This window comes from Symphalangus syndactylus, chromosome 21 (assembly GCF_028878055.3).
Source record: "Symphalangus syndactylus isolate Jambi chromosome 21, NHGRI_mSymSyn1-v2.1_pri, whole genome shotgun sequence".
Classification (NCBI taxonomy): domain Eukaryota; kingdom Metazoa; phylum Chordata; class Mammalia; order Primates; family Hylobatidae; genus Symphalangus; species Symphalangus syndactylus.
Window position 1 is genome coordinate 53,911,638 of NC_072443.2, and position 22,430 is coordinate 53,934,067.

General features: G+C 42.3%; 1 protein-coding gene and 1 long non-coding RNA gene across 4 annotated transcripts; one reads left to right on the forward strand and one right to left on the reverse strand.

Annotated features, from left to right (window-relative positions):
• Positions 1 to 257: 257 nt before the first annotated feature.
• CCDC174 (coiled-coil domain containing 174) lies at positions 258 to 22,213 on the reverse strand. 2 transcript variants are annotated; one of them, XM_055259375.2, is made up of 11 exons: positions 21,905 to 22,213; positions 19,233 to 19,337; positions 18,132 to 18,232; positions 14,848 to 14,906; positions 12,054 to 12,231; positions 8,654 to 8,749; positions 6,822 to 6,964; positions 6,252 to 6,346; positions 5,592 to 5,724; positions 3,700 to 3,852; positions 258 to 2,892 (listed from the first exon to the last, which is right to left on the reverse strand). In XM_055259375.2, exons 1-11 carry the CDS (start codon positions 21,944 to 21,946, stop codon positions 2,594 to 2,596), a joined length of 1,404 nt encoding a protein of 467 aa, XP_055115350.1. In that variant the 5' UTR covers positions 21,947 to 22,213; the 3' UTR covers positions 258 to 2,593. The 2 variants fall into 2 exon arrangements, with proteins under 2 accessions (XP_055115350.1, XP_055115351.1); XM_055259376.2 differs by lacking the exons at positions 5,592 to 5,724; positions 6,252 to 6,346 and having other exon boundaries at positions 2,582 to 2,892; positions 21,905 to 22,111.
• LOC134735423 (uncharacterized) lies at positions 2,149 to 15,136 on the forward strand. 2 transcript variants are annotated; one of them, XR_010118525.1, is made up of 4 exons: positions 2,149 to 2,270; positions 2,985 to 3,158; positions 3,291 to 3,459; positions 14,987 to 15,136. It is a non-coding gene; the product is annotated as an uncharacterized lncRNA (long non-coding RNA). The 2 variants fall into 2 exon arrangements; XR_010118524.1 differs by lacking the exon at positions 14,987 to 15,136 and adding an exon at positions 6,176 to 6,311.
• Positions 22,214 to 22,430: the final 217 nt, after the last annotated feature.

A 22,430-nucleotide genomic window follows, 5' to 3' on the forward strand; every position in this document is an offset into this window, starting at 1 on the left:
GTTTTTGAAATCCCAGAGGAAATGTGACTCACAGTTATTAGATAACAGTGACCATGAGCCAACGAGCACAACTGCTTCGCCGTCCACCCGGATGCTGCAGGCATGGATGTGGTCACGTGGGATGGAACCTTTGTGATGCTGGCTCCCACACCTACAGCTCTTCCTGCTGCCTGCCTTGGCCCTGTCTCCCTTCTCCTTTCTACTCCACAGTCAGCCTCGAGTCCTGCTCTGCGTTACACACACATCCTCTTTCCATCTTTCTTTGTCTATTCATTTTTTTTTTTTTGAGACGCAGTCTTGCTCTTGTCGCCCAGGCTAGGGTGCAGTGGTGCCATCTTGGCTCACTGAAAGCTCCGCCTCCTGGGTTCATGCCATTCTCCTGCCTCAGCCCCCCGAGTAGCTGGAACTACAGGTGCCTGCCACCATGCCCGGCTAATTTTTTGTATTTTTAGTAGAGACCGGGTTTCACCATGTTAGCCAGGATCGTCTCGATCTCCTGACCTCGTGATCTGCCTGCTTTGGCCTCTCAAAGTGCTGGGATTACAGGCGTGAGCCACCGCACCCAGCTGTTTTCTACCCTTTCTTTTTTCTATTTTTCCTATGATTCTAGCATGTCTAATAATTCTATTTTTCTTTTTAGTATTCCAATTTTTCTTTTTGTCTCCTCCCTCTTTATCCTACAAGCTGTTTCAGTAGGTTTTGTAGTTTTAGCTCTTACATTTAGGTCTTTGATTCATTGTGAGTTGATTTTTTGTATGTGGTGTGAGGCAGAAGTCCAAATCCATTCTTTTGCATGTAATATTCACTTGTCCCAGAACCATTTGTTGAAAAGACTGTTCTTTCCCCACTGGATGGTCCTGGCACCACTGTCAAAAATCAACTGACCACAGATATATGTTTTATTTCTGGACTCTCGCTTCTATTCCACTGATCTATGTGTCTATTCTTATGCCGCTACCACACTGTGTAGATTATTGTAGCTTTGTGGTCAGTCTTGAAATCAGGAAGTGTGAGTTCTCTTTGTTTTTTCTCTAGATTGTTTTGACTATTCTGGGTTCCTTGCATTTCCATGTGAATTTTAAGATTAGCTTGTCAATTTCTGCAAAAAAGGCAGCTGGGTTAGTTGGTTTTTATGTGTATTTATTAAAAAAAAAGCAATTACCCGATTAGGCTGACAGAATGATTAGGCTGACCATTAATAGGACTGGCAACTTTATCCTCGGAGTTTAGAGGTAAGTTTGTAAGAATTCAGGATGTTTGTCTAAGATTGCTTGATACTAGGGCAACAAGACTGAGAGCAGAAGGCACTAAGAAGACTGTCTAGGGGTTAGACCTCAATTGTGTTTAAGTCTGAGATCTGCCCCTTAGGTACCATATGACCCTGCACAAGTCATCAACCCCTCCACACTCCAGTGTGTTATCTGTAATGAGGATGGGGCACTCCCTTCCACACTGCAGCACTGCGGGAACAGAGACAATGCCATCGCAGAGGATCCGCAGGGGACAGGCTACTTCACTCACTCTCTCCTTCCCACTCTTCAGAGAACATCAAGGACTTGTGCTACCACATTCTCACAGCACTCACTGGCCTGGGAACCAGCTGTGGGAGCCCTACGGGCCTGGTCATCAACTCTCAACTGCTTGTCTGCAGCTGTAGGAACCCTCTGAGGTGTGGTAGGTAGAGGATGGGGTGGGTGCCCAGGCACCCTGCTGACTTTCTAGAGCCCTGCCCACCCCCAACCCTCTCCTTATTACTAATGACATGGGAACCCACCTGCTCCACTGTGCAGCCCCAAGTCTGATCCAAGTCAGGCTCCTGAATGTGGGGAAGCCAAGCATGGGGGCGACAGGGAGGTGGGATGCGCTGAAAAGCTCTAACCATTGCCACTAAGGCGCATCAGTCTCTGACCAGGTCCAGCGGCCTCCACGTATGTCCTAGTCCTTCAACACACATTTACTGAATGCCCACTGCACACAGGAGTGTAGGTAACAGCATGGTATGACAGTAAAAGTAAGTAAACGACTCCCACTTCTACCTTTCTGGACTATGAAGAGCTCCTCCTGGTCTTCCTTATCATTTCCTATGTGATTACTTCCGGGTCGTCTTGGAGAACAGAGCATTTTGCCTCCCATGCAGTTTGCCACTGCTGACAGGGAGAAATTCCTCCTCACCTATGGTCCATCGGCTGATCTGGAAGCTGAACCCTTGGAATAAAGACACCTGCATGCTAGTATTTGCAAAAGGAATGGAAAAGAACCCTTAAATATGAGTAAGTTGTGGGAGTAGATATGAAACAGATAGGGTTATAAGCACATCTCAGTGTCAAATTTTACAGAATAAATACTTCTATTCTATCGCAGTTCACATGTAAATCCTGGTAGGTATGTCCCTATCCCACTTAGAATAAAATGAACAGCCAAGTGGCCAAAGTTTCCATAACTTTCCTCCTTGCTGACAAATCCAACCTGAAGTCTGTGCCTCCTAGGGAAAGGACAGGACAAAGGTACAATTCAGTTCCTAAAGTTATTTCTCCCTCTCTGGGAGAGAAAGGCACTGTCAAAGTACAAACCCAAGTCAGCGTGCTTTGAAAGATCATGTCACTTGTTTGTAATAGGAAATCATGTCATCCAGAGTTTTGAAAGTAACCGTGGGGGCTTGTGGTGGGTTGTCGGGGGCAGGAGTGGGTGACGTATATTCAGGGCTAGGTCCGTGGCTCTGGTCAGGGCACTGCCCTAGGTCACTCTGTGCTGGCCCAGGCCTGCTCCATGCCTGGCTGCTGGAAAAACCAGTTCTCTTCTGACCCACAAAGTAATCTGACGGTGGGGCAAACTCAGGATCTCTCTCAGCCCGGAGATCTGACTGCCTCTTCGACCAGTATCCAAAGGAAAATTCTGGTAAAAATAAGAAAGTTATTAGAACTGATTAACGAATCAGTTGAATTTATTGTTACTATTATCTAATTGTTTCATATATTTCTTAAAAGCCACCACAAATTATCCAAAGAATAAGAATGGCAACAGCAAAACTATATTACAAGGTATAAGTAATACCTACAACGAGTATAAAAGACCAGGCTAAGAAAAGGGAGTGACTACCTCTAGATGGGGAAATACAGAAAAAGAGAAATACAGACAAATTATCTGCTTGACATGACATTGTAGGTATTTCATACCAAAATACAAATTTTGTCTTTTATTGAGTTTTGGGAGACACAAAAGGGACCTGCCCAACCTTGTCTGGTATTTCACCTCTATTTCTAACAGTGGCTCTTGCATTTCTCTTACTTTAGCTTTGGATCTTATCAGCTCAGACAGCATGGGCTAATGTTCTACTGAAATGATCTTTTTCAAAGAGGCATAAACCATAGTCTTCCAAAGAGAGGCTGCTGTGGACACTCTGGAGAATTTATAGAAAAAATGCCCAGGGAAATTCCTCAACGGAAGCATGTGTGAATCCAGGTTAGTACACTGGCATGTAGACCATTTTCAACTGAACATAAAAGAGCCTGCTAAAAACAGAGCACATGAGAACACCAAACTTTCATAATACTTTAAAGGCAGGTCCTGTGAAATGGCATTCCAAAGCTGTAAAACCACACAAGGCAGCACGAAGTTAAAACTTACCCCAAGTGCTTCTGGAAAAAAAACCATTTTCCATTCACTGGAGAGTTCTTACACCTCAGAGCCCACCTCCCTTACCTTTTCCACGGTCCCACTCCCGGATGTGTGGCACTCCGGGCTTGGTGTCCTTCCTCTCCTGGACAATGACTTCTACTTTGCTACTCTGGGCAGCAGGACGTGGAGTTGGCACAGCCTCTGGCTCCGGTGGCAAAGGCCCAATAACATCTCCATCTATTTTTTGTAAGAGAATAAGACACTGTTATAATAAAGCCTAAAGCTATTTTTAAAAATACAGAACATGCTTATCCTGAAATTAAAGTAACCATCAGTATTTATGAAGTACCTAACATGTCCCAGGCAGTGGATTAAGTCTTTTGTATACAACAGGTCATTTAATTCTTTTAACAATCCTAATAAATTCAGTATTTCCATATTATCCCCATTTTATAGAGGGGGAAAATTAAGCTCAGAAATGGTACACAGGTAGAAAGTGATACGGGCTGGAGTCCTGGGCTGGGCTGGACGGATTTTAGTCTCTGTGCCCCTCACTATGCCACTCTGCTTCTCCAAACTGGCAATTGCAGGAACAGAAATCCCCAAATCACTCAACCAACATCACAATCTCAGGCGAAGCAAGCAGAGCCAAGGGGATGAAGAGCTGGGGTCTGGTGTAGGCTGCTCAATTTTGGTCACATTTTTAAAATGTAAAAGAAAAATGGATTTTTAAAAAACACTGTGGTGGCACTTCACATTTTCTGGACATGACACATGTTCAGGAGATGGAGCAAAATTAGAGAAACAATCTGCACAGCTTAACATGTTATAGAGTGAGCATTTATCTGAAACTAAACAGATGGTTTTCAAATTCCTAAATGTTTCTGGTCTGTTTTGTTCAGACGTTAGGAAATGGCCCATGGCTTCACATAAGCTTTGTGAGAGCTGGAGAGCCGTAGGTCCCTTCATACCCACACTCCCCCTTTTCCTTTGAGTAACAGAATGCCCCCAGGTTTCAGCTGAGCATGTGGCCACCTTGCTGGAGAGGCCATTTCCCAGCTTCTCCTATAGTGAGGTGTGGCCCACAGGACTGAGCTCTGGCCAGCGGGATGTAAATGCATAGGTTGTATGTAACTTCCCACTCACATCTCTAAAAAGGAAGGTAGCTCCCCTTCCCAGTCTCCCTGCCTACCCCTAGGCTGGATCATGAACAGGTGAGCAGGGGAGCAAGCTTTGACTGTGCAGAAGAGAAAAATACTCTAGGAAATGGCAGAAACAGCAAGACTGGAGGAAGCCTGGGACTAGATGACCATCCAGGGCAGAGCTACTCACCTGCCCTGGATACCCACTCACCCACCTACCTCCAAGCTGTTAAGTAGAGAAACAGATCTCTATTTTATTTGAGCCATTCTATGTAGGAGTCTCTAGATTGATGGCAATTTAGCCTATACTACCACAACTCATGCAATAAGCTATTCTGACATAGCATTTAATAGTGTTTCCAAGGGGAACCATGCTCCAAGTTCCACATCACCAACTTCTGGAGCACAGTTCTTTGGTAAGCTTTGGCAAGCTGTCGATATCTGTATTTCTATATTATTTTACTATGTAACTTTATGAATATAAATTTCTTTAAAGTAACCAATAGCAAAAAATTTAAGTCTAAAACATATATATGCAAAACTAAACTTTATCTCAAAATATTTCTTTACTAAGTCTCAATTACAAGACTACGCCATTCTAAGATGCAACACAATGTATTGTTGCTTCATATCCTCATCTATAGCCTAAAAATATTGAATGTCATTCTGTATCACCTTGGTTATAAAAATTGCTCCTGCCAGTACCTCAAAGGTATACTGTTTCCTTAAATATAAAATTAAATGGCTAATTTTCACATTGCCAACCCTATTAGCAAGACATCAATGGAAATAAAATTTTCCCTTTTGAAGTTCAGCAACATAGTCATAATATACCTCTATTTTCTTCTTCTGCTCCACCTTCTTTTGATTTTTTCATCTTTTTTTGTCGAAGTTTGGCAAGTCTTGCCTCTAAGATAGCCTTTCGCTTTTCCTTTATGTTTTCTCGTTTTGTTCTCTGATCTGTTGTCTGAACAGAAAATCAGAAAATTATTTGCTTGAAGCCAAATTTGCAATATTCCTGTTCAAAAAGATGAAATTTTCTTCTAAAAATAGACTAGTTAATTGATCTTCAGGCCACCTCTAAGAAGCTATCCTTGAGATCCTTACAATGAAGCCCTATGAAGTACTCTTGTACGAACCCTCTGATGTCTTACAAAGCTTCATAAGAGTTCACAGAGCATCTTGCAAGCCTTAACACTCAAGAAAACCAACCCATTCCGTACTACACCTTAATCCCTTAAGTATTCTATTTTCCCATCCAAGCCACTCCAAAAGTACCACATTTGGCACCAGATTTAAAACATCAAAGTTACACAGGTTACTTGTGAGCAGTTATAAAATCTGAAACACAAAAATAGTATGGCAAATACCTTTATGCAATTCTGAATATCAATTTTAATTTCTAACTAATTTACTAGGTTTTTCTGCAGTATGGTCCAGCAAGAAACCAAGCGCTCACATCTTTCCTCACAGTCACTTGGGATTTATCTGTACCTGTTCACGCAGCATCTCTAAGGTTTTCATCTGCTTGTTTCTCAACTCTTTGTCTCGGGCAAAAGCAAAATACCCAACGCCAAGTTGCCGGGCCTCTGAAAGAAGTACAAATTACCCAAAAGATTAGACTGTCCTGATCATTCAACTACACTCAAGCCACATTTCCTACCAAAGCAAAAAGAAACACAGTGATATTTGGCACAAATTTTAAAAAGAAAAAGAAAACAGCTAAGTGAAGAAACAAAAAACCAAAGAAACACAAAAATTAGACCAGGTTTTCGTCCTGTTTGCCAAGGGAAGCATAACAAGGGTTCATTTGCTTTCAGCCATGGGCTGTCTCCACTTCTCTCGGAGAACAATCTCTTGGATTACCAGACCCTCTGTCAGGAAGATATTCCCAATGTGAGTATTTTAAGGCTATTAAGGGAACAAAGGAGATATTTTCTATTTCCAAAGCAGGATCTTTAATTTCCATGTAAAAGCTATTGCTTTATGAATACTTCCCTTTATGTTTGCCATCAGTTTAAGATTAAAAATAAGATTTGCAAAGCTGCAAGAAAATAGTCATACCATTTTCCCGAATGTCTTCATAATGTATGGGCCCCATGGGCCTCTTCAGGGCCTCTCTTTCTTCTTCCTCCCATTGTTGGCGCTGAAGTTCTTTTCTCATATCTTCAGATAATAGGGTTTTTTCATTAGCAGGACTAATAAAACTAGCAGGAAAACAGAGCAAAAACTATCTTCAGATAAGGATTGAGATATCAGTGTTTAAGTACTGTCAGTTGCATCATGGATAAGTAATACTATTTGATAAAGAAAACAGGGAACTACAGAGGCTTTTGACCCACAAGACTGCTGGAAAATCAATAAAACGGCCTTCGCCTTTTTTTTTTTTTTTTTGAGACTAGTCTTACTCTGTCGCCCAGGCTGGAGTGCAGTGGCACGATCTTGGCTCACTGCAACCTCCGCTTCCCAGGTTAAAGAGATTCTCCTGCCTCAGCCTCCCAAGTAGCTGGGATTATAGGCACCCACCACCACATCTGGCTAATTTTTGTATTTTTAGTAGAGACAGGGTTTCACCACGTTGGCTAGGCTGGTTTTGAACTCCTGATCTCAGGTGATCCGCCTGCCTTGGCCTCTCAAAGTGCTGGGATTACAGGAGTGAGCCACTGCGCCCAGCCAGCCTTCACCCTTCTTACTCAAGCACCAGACTTGTTACGTTAGCATGACGGAATCTTGCCTGAGCACTCAAGACAAAAAACTTTCCTTCCACCCAGGTCCTGGGCTGACCAGATGGGAGGTGGCCCAGGCAGGGAAGAGGAACTCTGGGTCTCCTCCTGTGGATGGTCTCTCATCCAGGGACATGAAAACTGCTTAACACTGTGGCCTGAGTGGTGTTTCCTGTCCTTGCAGACGGCCGGGCCCTGAGAGGCTCAAGGTTTCCATTCTCCCTTTTTTTTTTTTTTTTGAGACGGAGTCTCGCTCTGTAGCTCAGGCTGGAGTGCAGTGGCGTCATCTTGGCTCACTGCAGGCTCCGCCTCCTGGGTTCACGCCATTCTCCTGCCTCAGCCTCCTGAGTAGCTGGGACTACAGGCGACTGCCACCACGCCCGGCTAAATTTTTTTTTTGTATTTTCAGTAGAGACGGGGTTTCACTGTGTTGCCAGGATGATCTCGATCTCCTGACCTTGTGATCCGCCCACCTTGGCCTCCCAAAGTGCTGGGATTACAGGCGTGAGCCACGGCGCCCGGCCTGCATTTTCCCTTTCTTATGACAAGCCAAAGGCTACCTGCTGGATGCCTGAACCTGCAGGACTTGGACAAGGTGGAGTTTCTCCCAACACTTTCCACATAAAAGTTCCTGTGGTAAGAGGAATTTATTCCCCTGGATGTTTCAGAGTTATCTCTTAGGTCTTATGTTTTAGAGTTACCTCTTAGGTCTTAAGTTTTAGAGTTATCTCTTAGGTCTTAGGCCCTGCTGAAAAATCCAGTTATAAGGCCCTTACTTCAAAAATGCAACGATACATAAAGAAAAAGTGAATTAAGTTCTCTCCCTGGAGCCACTTGTTTGTGGGATAATCAAGTGTATATTCTCAAACCACTTTTCTCCACAAAGGCTGGTTTGCTGGTTTGGTTTGGGCTTATTCTGTTACTCTGTAGTCAGACATCTTTCCAAGTGAAAGAGACAGCTCTACTCATCCACCAGTCACGTTGTTCCCCAAGTGTGGATTATGTGTGTACGTGCATGCTAACCACTAAAAAGTGCTTCAATCAATCAATCAATCAATATCTCCTTACTGGAGCAACAGAGATCATTAATTATAAAACAGCCTCCCCTCACAAAACAATCCCTGTGGCTGCATTTCAGACCTTGGCAGAGCTCTGCATACCACACACACTTACAGTCTCCCCTGAAGATTTTTATCCATCTCCAGCAGATCTGGCAAATCCTTTCTCATACAGCGCCGGGAACGCCCCAAAGAGTCCACATAATCCACCCTGAAATGAAAGCAAAAAGATGTGAAGAAGGACTTGTACACATGTACAAGCCCCTAAGTCAGGGAGTAGGTGAACAGTGAAGGGGGAAGATAGGCCGCACTACCAAGAAAAGCCCTCAACCTCAGAGACCACTACCACTGATAGGAATATGCTTTTTAAAGCTGACACACAATAAGCTCATTGTGCCCCTTACTAAATATTAGTTTTAGAAACTGTTAATAGTAATTTTGATCATTTATGTCTTTGATTTCACAGATAAATCACCCACATAGAATTTTGCTGCAGCATCTACGAACTTAATCTAGTTGAGAAAATTCCAGACATTTTATCAGTATCTTAATAACTTTGCCTTGTGCCTGAGATTCTTAACTTGCTCATTTCCTCACAGTCTTCAAGTCTGACTTTTTATTCTTTCTCTTATTTCCTCTAATTGGTATAATTCTACCCAATGTATTAGCAATCTCGTAATGTAAGAAATGCACAGTATTTTTCAGAGTTGGACTCTTCTTAATTAGGAGGAAGCCAAACACCATACCTCTCTTCTCATCTTTGCTCAAACTAGACAGTAGTCAGACAGCTAAGCCAGGCAGATAGCAAGGCAAAGTGAAATATTCTGACTTCCTACAATAGAAAATATGGGCAGATTTTCATGAAAAACATCTCATTTGTATTATGACGCAACAGATATTTTACTTTTTAAATTATGGGCAGAGAATCTCCTAGAGCCTTTAGCAGGGTACCAAATACATAGTAAGGTCCAATAAGTACTGGCTGGCAGACCAATTCAAGGTCAGATTCAGCAGGTATGTGGCTTTGCTTTTGTTAGCAATTTTTTTTCCTCTCAAGCAATGCTGATTTCAGTTGTTAGTTGTGATTTAAAAACTGAGTGTTTACTCTAGTACTGAAGTTGATTATCACAAGAAATAAAACCTCCAACTGCAGCAAGCAGTTTCTTTCTTCCTCTTTTTTCCCCCCAAATGGATGGGGGTAGAAAACCATCTAGCCAGATGGTCTGTGTAATTATTTACAGTATCTTTATGGAAAGATTTTCTACCACCTGGAATTTAACTATCAAAAGGATTTTACAAGCAATTACAATTCTGGAGCTTAATTTCAAAACAAAAAAATGTGTCAGAACTGCTTGCAGAGCGTCTTCCTTCACCATATGGTGGCATGTGACACCTTCAATTGCCCTCCAAACTCTTCAAATCACTGGCAAATTGCTTGTAATCACACAGGCATTAATAAGCAAAAATTTTTAAAAAGACATTAGACCTTTCAAAGGAGATGAGATTTCTGCTATGAAAAGCAATCATAGACCATTCTGTTTCTGGAGAAGGCCTCCAAAACATACAGATCCCATTAAATAGAAGTGGCAAGACAGTAGTCAGCCACGGCTCCATCTAATCAGCAATCACTCACTGAGCAAACCCCTGCAGGCACACAAAGCTTTCCTCAGGCAAGGAGAGTAATACAAGAGGGCTAACAGCCATGCCATCTTCCAAGGGTCTGGGGAAGTTAAGGCACACACCCATGAAACGCTTATTAACAACACTGGGTACGTAAAGACTACCAAAAGTTTGCTAAAATCTTTTTCTGATAATGAGGCCTAGTATGTGTCAATAATAAATAAAAGGTAATACCCGAAGAGCAGGAAGTATATTAAGTGCCACCTGACTTCAGAGGAGGGAGCAATCACTTAGACATTAGAAATGATAGGCCAGGCATGGTGGCTCACGCCTGTAATCCCAGCACTTTGGGAGGCCCAGGCGGGAGGATTGCCCGAGCCCAGGAGTTCAAGAAGAGCCTAGGCAACATAGTGAGACCTTGTTTCTACAGAAAAAATGTAAAACTGAGGCAGGAGGATTGCTTCAGCCCAGGAGGTCGAGGCTATGATGAGCCATGATCATGTCACTGCACTCTCACCTGGGTGACCGAGTGTGGAGACCCTGCCTCAAAAACAAATAAAAAAGGAAGAAAGGAAGAAAGAAATGATGAAAAAAGGCACCAAAAGAAGAGACTGTATGTTCTTCTGTTTTGGTTCCTTATAGCTTGCAGGCTGACGCCTGCTCCAAATGGTATCAAACTATTTAGATGTAAGTTTTTAAGAAAGTAGGTAAGAAGGTACCTGTTTTATCCCAATGAGAATGTTATTTCTAAACCAACATGGACACCCTCAGTAGAATGAAGATGCAGTTTCTCTGCCATCCACAGTAGCTGGGACTGCTCTCTTCATCTCATCAATGACTGCCCACAGGGCCAAAGGCTGACAAAAGATCAACGCCTGCTGCAAAGAGTCCTGAGCAGTTGCTAACAAATGCCCACCATGAGGAGGATATTTGAGCCTTGAAAGGAGGATAAGAAGGATCCCAAAGGCAAGAGGATGGGTTCCCAGGAAATTGTCAGAGCATCGGTACAGCTCTCAGCAATTTCAAGCACTGCTGAACAGTTTCCAAACAATAATATCTTAGGTAGAAAAAAATCATTGTAACAGAATTCCCATTCTGGTCTCTCTACTTATTGATACAAAGTCTCTTTAAGGAAAAGACGAGTTTGGTTCTTCTATCATTCATCTACATATAGGCAAAATTCAGGAAAATGTCAATAATAAAGGTTTACAAAATGCCTGCTTATACTCCACAGGCTGCACTTTCTTGTGTAGCCCAGAACACTTACTTATTGAAGCGGGGGGTTAAAGCAAAGGGCCATGGGAATGAGGCATTATAATCTCTATTTTATAACGGAAGATCCTGAGCCTCAAAGACTGAGGAACCTGATTAAGATCATACAGCCAGTAAAAGGTGCAGCTGGAACCGTCCAAGGCCCACGAGTCCACACCACAGTGCCAAACAATGTCACAGGCGGAGTAAAACACACTGTGCCACCTCTGCCAGCTTCCTTCTCCTAGATGACAGCTCTCCACCATGTCAGAACGAGAACATGGGTAAGGCAGCAGCACAGGTACAAAAGGAAGGCACTCTGCCCGCACTGTTTCATGTTAGTGAGCCAGGCAAGCCAAGTCTGCCAGGCACTGGGTCTCCTTGAGCCTGGCACAGGGCTGGGCACACAGCAGAAGCCCAGTCAGTATTTGTAATTATATGTAATTATTGTAATTATGTCTTCATTTGAGCTACTGTTTTTACAACTATAATAACCTAATCCAACCTAACTTAAAGGGAAGTCTCAAAAGAACACCCAGGAAGAATAAAGAGAAATGGCTTGATAACAACCCAACAAAATCACTCCCAAAATGTCAGCGCAAGTCTGAGGATGTTCCTCTGAGCTAATCCATGATGTTACCAACCATTCTTCACTGGGGTCTTGGGGAGGAGGGCTCTCTCCCTCAGGAAGGTTTTCCTCATCGTCGTCCCTTTCTCCTGCCTTTTGAGAATCTCTATGGGCACCAGATGCCTCCATTTCTTTGCGCTTGTCTATGATCTTCTGCGTGAAATCCACAAGGTACATATCCTCCACTTCTTCATCTAGGACATAAAAATCAGTTTTCAGACATCAAAAAGGAAAATCACACATGGAACTGACAAGAAGCAGTCACATTCATTGCCTGGTGGCCCCATCACCCCTGACAGGTCATCAGCCAATGCCTCCACTCCCCAAACGTTTACAAAGACACACAGCTACCTTGGGAACTGACATATACTACACAAAAAAATCTTGAAAAAGCCTAAAGTTTTCTGTCGCCTCATCAGTACACTACCTGAGTGAGCAAAACTATCTTAGAATGTCATTTTAAGATAACACAAGTCTGATTTTATGCAACTCATCCAACCAATTACATCATACAGAAGCAAAACTGTATTTTCCATGTCATCAGATCGGGACAGTAGAACTTCTTGCTTTAGGCGTTATATATCTGTCTCATCATGTGGGCTGGATCACTAACCCTGATTATACTGCTGTGATATGTGTTTTAAAGGTCATAATACAGGTAAAAGAAGTCATCTGAGTTCTTGTCAAGCCAATGAACACCAATTCCAGGCAAGGCATGGAGCCAGGCCCTGCAGGGCATATACAGATATGCAAGACACTCTCTGCCTGCAGGGCTTATGGTCCGCTTGAGGAGCTAAAACACACACTGAAAGTTAAACAATCCGTGACTTACCTAATTTAACCCAGGATAGCTCATGTAGCATAAATAATGTATACCTAAAGTTTCACAACGCTGGATTTAGGACACAGTCATTTGAGTCTTTTTCTCTGATGACAGAGATTAAGCTATATTGAACCCACATTAGGCTCCCTATTACCAGGGGTGGTGTTTTCCCCACCTTAAGGTGAAGAGAAACTGAGGCTCCAAAATATAACTTGCCCAAACTTGCAGGTCTGACATATCTATCAGGAGGTGGGCTTGCTGGCTTTGACAAAATCAGGTCTCTACACTCACACTCCTTTGGACCTGATTTCTATATTAACAATATAAGTAAAGTTTGAATCAAAAGAGAAAAGAATTTAATAAAATAAACTTTTTTTTTTTTTTTTGAGACTGAGTCTCACTCTGTCACCCAGGCTAGAGTGCAGTGGCACTACCTTGGCTCACTACAACCTCCACCTCCTGGGTTCAAGTGATTCTCCTGCCTCAGCGTCCCGAGTAGCTGGGACTACAGGCACCTGCCACCATGCCCGGCAAATTTTTGTATTTTTAGTAGAGATGGGGTTTCGCCATGTTGGCCGGGCTAGTCTCAAACTCCTGACCTTGTGATCCACCCGCCTCGGCCTCCCAAAGTGCTGGGATTACAGGCGTGAGCCACCACGCCTAGCCTAAAATAAACTTACTTTAAAAAACCACAAAATACCTGAAATGGAGAGGAAATGCAGTCTGAGTTATAAGGCCATAGGCTAGTGAGGCCTCCTGGTAGGCGGCCATCCTGCTGCCCCTTCAGGAAGAAGGCAAAATCTCTCCCACAGTACCTAGCTTTGTTGAGTGTCTGACCTTCCTGTGCTGGGCTCCTGCTATACAACGAAAGTGCCCCTGCTATCTGGGAAGAAGCGGCCAGGGACCTAGGACCAGCCTGGCCTCTCTCCTACTGTACCTGGGCCCCAGCCATGCTAGGCTAGGTGACTCTGTTGACCTCTGGCCCTGCCCTCCTTGGCTGGTCTGCTTACCAATCTACCCCTGCAGGATCCCTTTCTCCAGCTTGTCAAAGCTAAGCCCAACTTCTCCCAAGAGACTTCCCTGATTACATATTCACTTTCCCTGCCTTTTGGGAATGAAATAGGTACTGCCTCATAAAATCTCTTCTACTGTTGTCTAATTATGGATTGGGTTTTTTCTGGGGGGTATGAGAAAAGGGTTTTTTTTTTTTTTTTTAGAGACAGGGTCACACTCTGTCACCCAGGCTGGATCATAGCTCACTGCACCCAGGATGCAGTGGCATGATCAACAGCTCACTGTAACCTCAAACTCCTGAGCTCAAGCCTCAGGCTCCTAAGTAATGGCACTATAGGCATGAAGCACCATGTCCAGCTAATTTTTAAATTACTTTTTGTAGAGACAGAGTCTCACTATGTTGCCTGGGCTGGTCTCAAACTCCTGGCATCAGGTGATCTGCCTGCCTTGGCCTCCCAAAGTGCTGGAATTACAAGCATAAGCCACTACACCCAAACAGATTTAAAGCAATTATAAGCACAACACAGAAAAAAAAATAGAAAATAAAGGGAAAATAGGGAAACAAGAAACATAACTCTAGCACCTGACAGAACCAAAATTCCACGCAGCCCAACCCACCCTGTTTTAGCACAGCTGTAATTGTAGCTAATTGTGGCCTACTCAGACCTTGTTCCCTAACTTTGCTTTGTTCTGTGTCATTTTCCTCCACCAGATGACCCCGCCTTGAGGGCAGAGGCAGAGGATCTGGCTTCCAGTACTTGTTTGTCCCTTCCAGGCACCTAACATGCTGCCAGGCACCCACCAGACAATTGGTAAATTATTGCTGATTTTCTTGTCTCTGTGCAGCCACAGAAAGTAAAATTTTGACGTCTAAATTTTCTCTCTACTCCTACAGTTATTTTAACAAGTAATATAATATCAAAGGGCTGTATGCATTACAGAAAATAAAGTAGAAATAAAAAATTTTATTTACCTATAAAGTCTCCTTTAGTCATTTTTTCATATAATTTGGCTTTTTCTTCCAATTTTTCCCTAGGAGAAAAAAAATACAAGTATCAGAAATGGTCTTATAACTGTTCATCCTGGTTGCCCCCACACTCCCTGCCTTACAGGTACCATCTGCCCATGAGGCCCAGCCTGTCAAGACAACCACAATCAGCACAGACCACACCATCCTGAGGAGACCCTCAGACTACCCTGCCCCAAGTCTGCTCTGCCAAGGAAAACAGAAGCTCCGTGAGTGCATGGCTTGTGTCCTCTTATTTATTACTTGGTCCCAGGGCCTAAAATAACACTTGGCACACAGTAGGTTCTCAATCAATATTTGATGAATGAATAAGTGGATCAACTGACTTAAGAATTCAACAACTGAATTTAACTGCCAACTTAAAACAAATATCAACATTCCAACAAAGCAGCCTCTCTGCTCACAGTTCTGATGACATGTATTTTTCAGTGGTACAGACCATGAGAGGGTGAGCAATTCTTTCTTCTGGAAATACTTAATGATGGTAAAGAGAAGCCCCAAAGAGGTCATCTGCGAGTTCTCTTGTGAATGATCACTCTTAATCACAATGTCAGAAACACTCCTCTTTTATTTTACACATCCATTCACCAAGTACTTATTGCATAACTCCTACCTGCCAAGCACTGTTTTAGGCACTGAGGACTCACAGGAACAAGAAAAAGTCCCAGCTTCCTGGGAGTTCCCATTCTAGAGATGGAGAAGGACAATAAATAAAGCAATGAAAGGGAGGACCTGAGACTGTGAGAAGAGCTGTGAAGGGAACAGACGCATGCCAGCAGATAAGCCCCTTGACATGCAGTAATGCAGTGCATGGTGGACCGGCTCACTCAAATCAGGCTTCTAAGATCCCTATTTTGGAGGGCTCTTAATGTAACTAGCTGGTCATCAGAAGATCTTACTGTTTTAATGAAAAGAAAACTAGAAAAAATTTAAAAGTCAAACAAAACACGAAGCAACAAGTGTCAGGTTAGAGTGAGTGGGCAGGACACTGACTGACAGAGGGCAGTCAGGGGAAACCTCTCTGAACCTGACAACTGAGCCACAGCTTGCACAGCAAGAAGCAGCCAACCACAGGAGGATCTGGGGGCAGGGGAGGTAGGTCAGAAAAAGGAAAGATTAAGTGAGAATGAGCTTGACATTTTCAAGAAAGACAGACCAGTAGAGCAGAGGGTGCTGAGCAAAATAGAGAATGGTGCAAAATATAGATAGAAACAGGCAGGGACGAGAGCACATGAAAAAGGATATGAAACTTGGTGCAGTGTAGGAACAGTTTTCAGGGGTCAGGAACAGTCTACAAATAGATAATCGAGATCAAGGAAGGTGTCAGGCAAACGGCCGCTAGATTTAGTGGATGAGGATGTCACTAGTGACTTTAAAGAACAATTTCTTCTGTTGAGTGAGAAAGATGGAATTCAGAGCATGAGAGCAGGGACATTGCCTGCAACCTCTAAGTGCCAGACACTATGTATCTCCTTTAATTCCCTGAAGGACTTCATAACCTAAATATTAAACACCTCACTTCATAGATAAAGAAAGAGTCTTAATGGATAACTAACTTGCCCAAGGCCTTCTACCTCAAAAAAGCCTGGGACTGTGCTTGTGTGTTCTGAGCTCTGGAGGGAGACAGACATCCTGCAGATGTCTTGACTGCCACAACACAGCAAAACCAAAGTGCTTCACAAAAGTTACTGCATAGAAAAAGCAAAGTGCCAAGAAAAACTCTTGATACACAGAGCAAAATAATAAAAGATCATGGTAACTTCGGACAAAATTAAAATTCTGAGAATATGTCCAAGAGTGGGAAATGTCTCAAAACTGATCATATCTTTAAGTAAAGCCTGAGGTCTGTTGGGGACAGGTCAAATGCTAAGAAAAAGTCCCCAAATGGACTAATATTCTGCCTTCTATCTTCAGACCCAAGATTGCTGAGCAACCTTGGCAACTACTGTTTGCGACCACAGAATTTTATTATTCCATGTATCCAAAAGCACATGTAGCAGTCATGCCAAACATTAAAACTTGGGATTCTGAGGGTGATGCTGTCTTTTCTTTAGAAAAATAATAAAGATGGAATGACAGAATTAGAAAAATCATCATTCTGAAACCAGCAATGTGATAACTGATAACTATCAAGACTCATCAGTGATAACAAATCATTGCATGGAAACAAGTTGGTGAAGAGGATATTCACACAGTGTCCAAATTTCCCACTTTAGATTATTATTAATTACAAATTGGGGAGGCACCTTTACAGTGGTGAAACCAAGCATACATACGTTAACCAAGTAATCAAACCTATCACCACCAATAATGACTCAAACTGACCTTATGAGCCTCCTGATGTGATTCAATGGGAAGGACACACCACTGCCTACATAGTATTCTTACCAAAAACATTTCATATGACTCTAATTGGTTGTGGTACACTGCAGAAATAACTGGCCTGGACCCTTTAAAAACGTTAATGGCATAACAGACAACCAAAAGGCAAGGGAACTGTTCTAGATTAAAGAAGACTAAACAGATTTCACAACTACAAACAATGTGTAATCTTTGAATCCCAGATTTTTTTTTAAATCTATAAAGTACATAATTGTACTAGGACAACTGGTGAAATCTGAATATGGACCACAAAATAGATAATACTAATTTATCAGTGTTAAATTTCTTGGGTATGATAGCATTATTGTGGTTATGTAGGAAAATGTCCTTGTTCTCAGAAGATATATGCTGAACGATTTAGAGAGAAAGTATGAAGCTTAACAAAGTCTCTCTACACACACGTGTGTGTGTAAGAGAGAGAGACAGAGAAAGCACATGTGACAAGATGTAAACTGGGAAATTTAGGTGAAGAATATTAGAATGTTCTATGTACCCTTGAAGTTTTTCAAAATTAAGGGTGGGGGAAAAATTTAGGGTTTCTAAATTCTAATGTCATCCTGCCTAGCCCACACCATGGGGAAACTTCTTAAAAATGTATTGATCATCTTAGTGTCTAACAAAGGTTGAAAGCAGGAATGTTTCATCTTACAAACTGTGACTATGTCTTACCTTTTTATAAGACTACAGATATATCTGCAAATTATATTATTTTTAGAGTACTTAGAGCATTGGGCTAGAAGGATGTTAAAAATAAAATTTGTAAATCAAAAAGGACAAAATTTGAACTTCCATTTCTCTGCCTGGGTAGCCTCAAAGCTAACTATATTTACCAGAGCTTATAACTTTACCTTGCTTTGTCTAAAGTCTTCTGTTCTTCAATCTTCTGTTCAGCATCCTTCTCAGCTCGATTTGAAACGCCTACATTCTGTTTGCTCCAGATACTTGGTTTCTGGAGAATAATTTTAGAAGACAAAACAGAACCACATGATTGCCAAAAATTCTCAACTTGTGCATCAGGAAAAAAAAACAAAGGAGATCAAGAGCTCTTATGAATCAATGGAGATAACTAGATAAGCTGTGTCTTACAAAGATACTGACTATACGTGGCAAGCAGGAGCTAAAAAAAGAGCCCTCAATTATATAAATAACTTTTTTTTTTTTTTTTTGAGACAGGATCTCACTCTGTCACCCAGGCTGGAGTGTGGTGGTGTGATCTCAGCTCACTGCAGCCTCATCATCCTGGGCTCAAGTGATCCTCCCACCTCAGCTTCCCAAGTAGCTGGGAATACAGGTGCACACCACCATGACCAACTAATTTTTTTTTGTAGAGACGGGGTTTTGCCATGTTGCTCAGGCAGGTCTCGAACTCCTGGGGTCAAGTGATCTGCCTACCTCGGCCTTCCAAAGTGATGGGATTAGAGGCGTGGGAACCACGCCCAGCCTATATCGCTTCTTGAGTGCAGAATCACTTCCTACTATCTTTTATCTCCTGAATGATTACAACCTAAATCAAGACTAATGAAAATGTACATATTACAGAGAATTAGTAATACAAATAGTAGACACTATTACCTATAAAACTGGAAAAATCATTCACAGCTCTTATACACCCTCATATTTTCTGCTATATTCCTATATTATCTAATTGTTTATCTCTATTTGGATACCTAACACCTATAGAACCAGATAACCTTCCATCTGCTTATGAAATGTAAACAATTCACGTTTTTCCAAAAGAAGTGCTAAAGAATTAGCACATTACTATGTACTTTTACCTAATCTTACTAATTTCTATTTTAATAACATTTCATGCAGATGTTAAATACAAGACAGAGATTTTTCCTTAATATTTATGTGTACGGATACCACTGACAATTTTAAAACACTTAAATATGGTATAATTCTCCCATGTTTGGAACCCATGGAGATAATTAGATCTTATTTTTTACCTTGTTAGTTGTTTTTGGTTTTCCAAAAACTCCAGAATCTTTTAGAAGTTTTTCTTGTTTGAATTCTTCTTGCTTTCGGAAGAGTTCAGCCTTAAGATCTACCAACTAGAATAAAAGCAGTAAGTAAACAAAAATATTAAATTCTTGCAGGTGACTGGATTGCTAAATTATTATAATTTCCAAAGGAATATTTCAAGTTCCGCTAAATGGACAAATATGGCTAAAAAACTAAATGTTTAAATAACTAAATGTTTAAATGTAGAATCCAGTACACAAATTAAGCTAAGTCATGTTTCATTCTACCTCTGCTGCAAATGCATTTTTACTCTAACTTTCAACACTCGAGGCTTTCCTTAGGCAAGGAGAAAGTGATAAAGCAAAATCAACTAATGAAGTCTGCATCTTTTAGTTTCAGATTAAACTTGCATTATTAAGCACCTTCTCTCTGACTAGCACTGCACTCATTTAATCATCACAACTTATTTCTACAGGGAAATGCTGTAGAAATAACACTGAAGAGCAGAACATAAACATGAATTAGACATACTCTCTGCCTCAAAGAGCCTACAATGTAACAAGGAAAGTAATTTATAATACCAGCAAAATTAACAAATGACTCTAGAGTGGAACAAAGTAGCACATAAGTTCAGATAAGGGAGCATTTCCTTCTGAGCAGTGATCAGAGAAAGCTTAGAGCAGAGCCTTTAAAGACACATTATTTCAACAGCTAGAAACAAAATAGACTGGGTGAATTATAACAGCTCCACATTTGACTTAATCAATTTCAAAAACCGTAAGCTTGGCTGAATCACACGGTTCAAGAACAGGAAAGAAGGCCAAGGCATAGGGAGTGGGGCAGTTGGGTGAATATTAGTACCTTTCCCTCAGCTACATTAGTCACCCCTGGCTACTCTGCAAAAAAGGATATAACAACAGTTTCCTTTTTAAGGGTCCAGGTACAGCTGCTTATATGGGTCCAGGTAAAGCTGCTTTTATGGATGGGCATTTGTAAATCAGATACTTAACCAATGACTTAATCATCAGATACTTAAAAAAATCACTTTATTTGTTAAGGAATATAAAAATGGCTGAGTTCAATTTCCATTTTGGAAGAAATCGATTTAAAAGGTAACCATTTAATAATGCAAAGGGCAGTTTCATTGCAGACCCTAATACTGTAAATTCTTAAAAACAAATGAAAAACTTCTACTTTTTCTTTTAAGCTTACTTAACCACACCAAATTTTCCAGCCACATATCTTCCTAGTCTACAATTGCCTTTAACTTTAAAAGATGCTCAAAAAATTGTAAATTCTCAAATAGCATTCTTATTACAATTATTGCTAACCTGTCAGTATAGGTTGGCTTTAACATTTATAGCTTTTTGGTTCCTGATCTTCAAACGAACATAATAACTAGTACCAATTTTAACCAATACTAGTTACCAATAATAACTAGTACTCAAATATTGGGACACCTATATGTTTTCCTTCGTACTCACTTTGTGTCCTAATACTTTGAAGTAAGTTCAAGATTAAATCAAAGGTTGGGCAATTTGCTCTGATGATGAAAAGGCAGCAGCTTTGGAGTCAACTACACTGAGTGAGCAAGGGTCTATCACTAAGATTTCTTCCCCCCCTGCCCCCCGCCCCCTAGACGGAGTTTCGGTCTTGTTGCCCAGGTTATTGCACGCACGATCTCGGCTCACCGCAACCTCCGCCTCCCTGGTTCAAGCGATTCTCCTGCCTCAGCCTCCCATGTAGCTGGGATTACAGGTGTGCGCCACCACGCCCAGCTAATTTTTTTATTTTTAGTAGAGACGGGGTTTCTCCATGTTGGTCAGGCTGGTCTCAAACTCCCGACCTCAGGTGATCTGCCCGCCTCGGCCTCCCAAAGTGCTGGGATTACAGGCGTGAGCCACCACGCCCGGCTATCACTAAGATTTCTGTCTGTAAGTTGGGGAAAGCTACTTCATCTTTCTAGGCCTCAATTTCATCATCTATAAAACGGAGATATTAATAGCGCCTACCTCCTAAAGCCATCGGGAGGATTCAATGAGATAGTGCATATAAAGTGCTGGCACAAAATGTGTACTTAGAACAAGTTTTCTTTCTAGAGTAGCTGATTTAATAAAACTGCTTACATCCTTTCAGACCTCACAGCTCCCTATGGCTGCATTAAGAACTATTTAGTTCCAAGGAGGGTACGCTGGGCACTTTCGGGTCCTGCAGAATATGTCACACTCTAAAGTTCTGGGAGGACTTTGCGGGTCCCTGGATGGAGGAGAAACCAGGAAGAGGATATGTCTGCATAGCAAAAAGAAGCTAGGGCTCCTCCCGACTGTAAGGGAGAAGGCTGACGAGGTGCAGGTCCTTGTGGGCAGGGCAGAGGGGAGGTAGGGAGATTCCTGACCCACGAGACACCAGGTTCAGATACGTGTCCGAGGGTTCTGGTCCGGGCGCATGTCAGAGGAGAGTAGCCCTGTTCAGGGTCTTGTAAGAAAACTGAACTGGATTCCCGCCGGAGAAGAAAATCCAGTTCAGGGGTTCCTGTTTGAGGGAAAAGGTCAGGTCTGTGGGTCCCCGAGTGAAGAAACAAGCTAGGTCGACATTCTTGTCTGATGGAGAGAGGGTGAACCCGGAGCCCGTGGAGTTACCTCATACCCTCACTCACCGAGGAGGCCGTGACGTCCAAAGGCTTTTTCCTACGGTCCATGGTCGTGCCAGAGTGTCCTGGCCCAGGAACGACCCTTCCTACCCTACACAGGCCTCGTAAGCCTACCTCCGCCGCAACCGGAAGTGTCTTCGATGGCGACACTGAGTTTGCGTGAGTTTGCGGCGCGAGTTTGTCAGCTCAACGCCATCTTGAGAAGGTCAGAGTGTGGTGCGTATTCCGTTCGCCATCATTTTGGAAAGGTCAGAGAGTGCGAAGGTTGACGCTAACTGCTAAGGTCATCTTGAGGGCGGAAGGTAACGAAGATTGGTGTGGGCGCCATCTTGAGAAGGGCGGAATAAAGCTTTTGATTGTGATAGACGCCATATTGGGTGGGGCGGATGTGGCGTTGGGAACAAAGATAACGCCATCTTGGGGAAGGCTGACGGTTGAGTGAGTGAACTCGAGCGTCTCGGGAAAGGTGGATTGGGAGGATCGGAAGTATTTAACTACAATTCGAGGACCTGCTGCCTGGCACTTTTCACAC

What these genes read in the sequence shown, in the direction of transcription:
- CCDC174 (XM_055259375.2), bottom strand. Translation starts at nt 21,946, where the DNA reads ATGGACCGTAGGAAAAAGCCTTTGGACGTCACGGCCTCCTCG. An exon ending in TGGACGTCACGGCCTCCTCG is followed by an intron (nt 19,338 to 21,904) that starts GTGAGTGAGGGT and finishes CTTTTATTCTAG; the next exon opens with TTGGTAGATCTTAAGGCTGA. An exon ending in GACTAAAGGAGACTTTATAG is followed by an intron (nt 12,232 to 14,847) that starts GTAAATAAAATT and finishes TTTATGTCCTAG; the next exon opens with ATGAAGAAGTGGAGGATATG.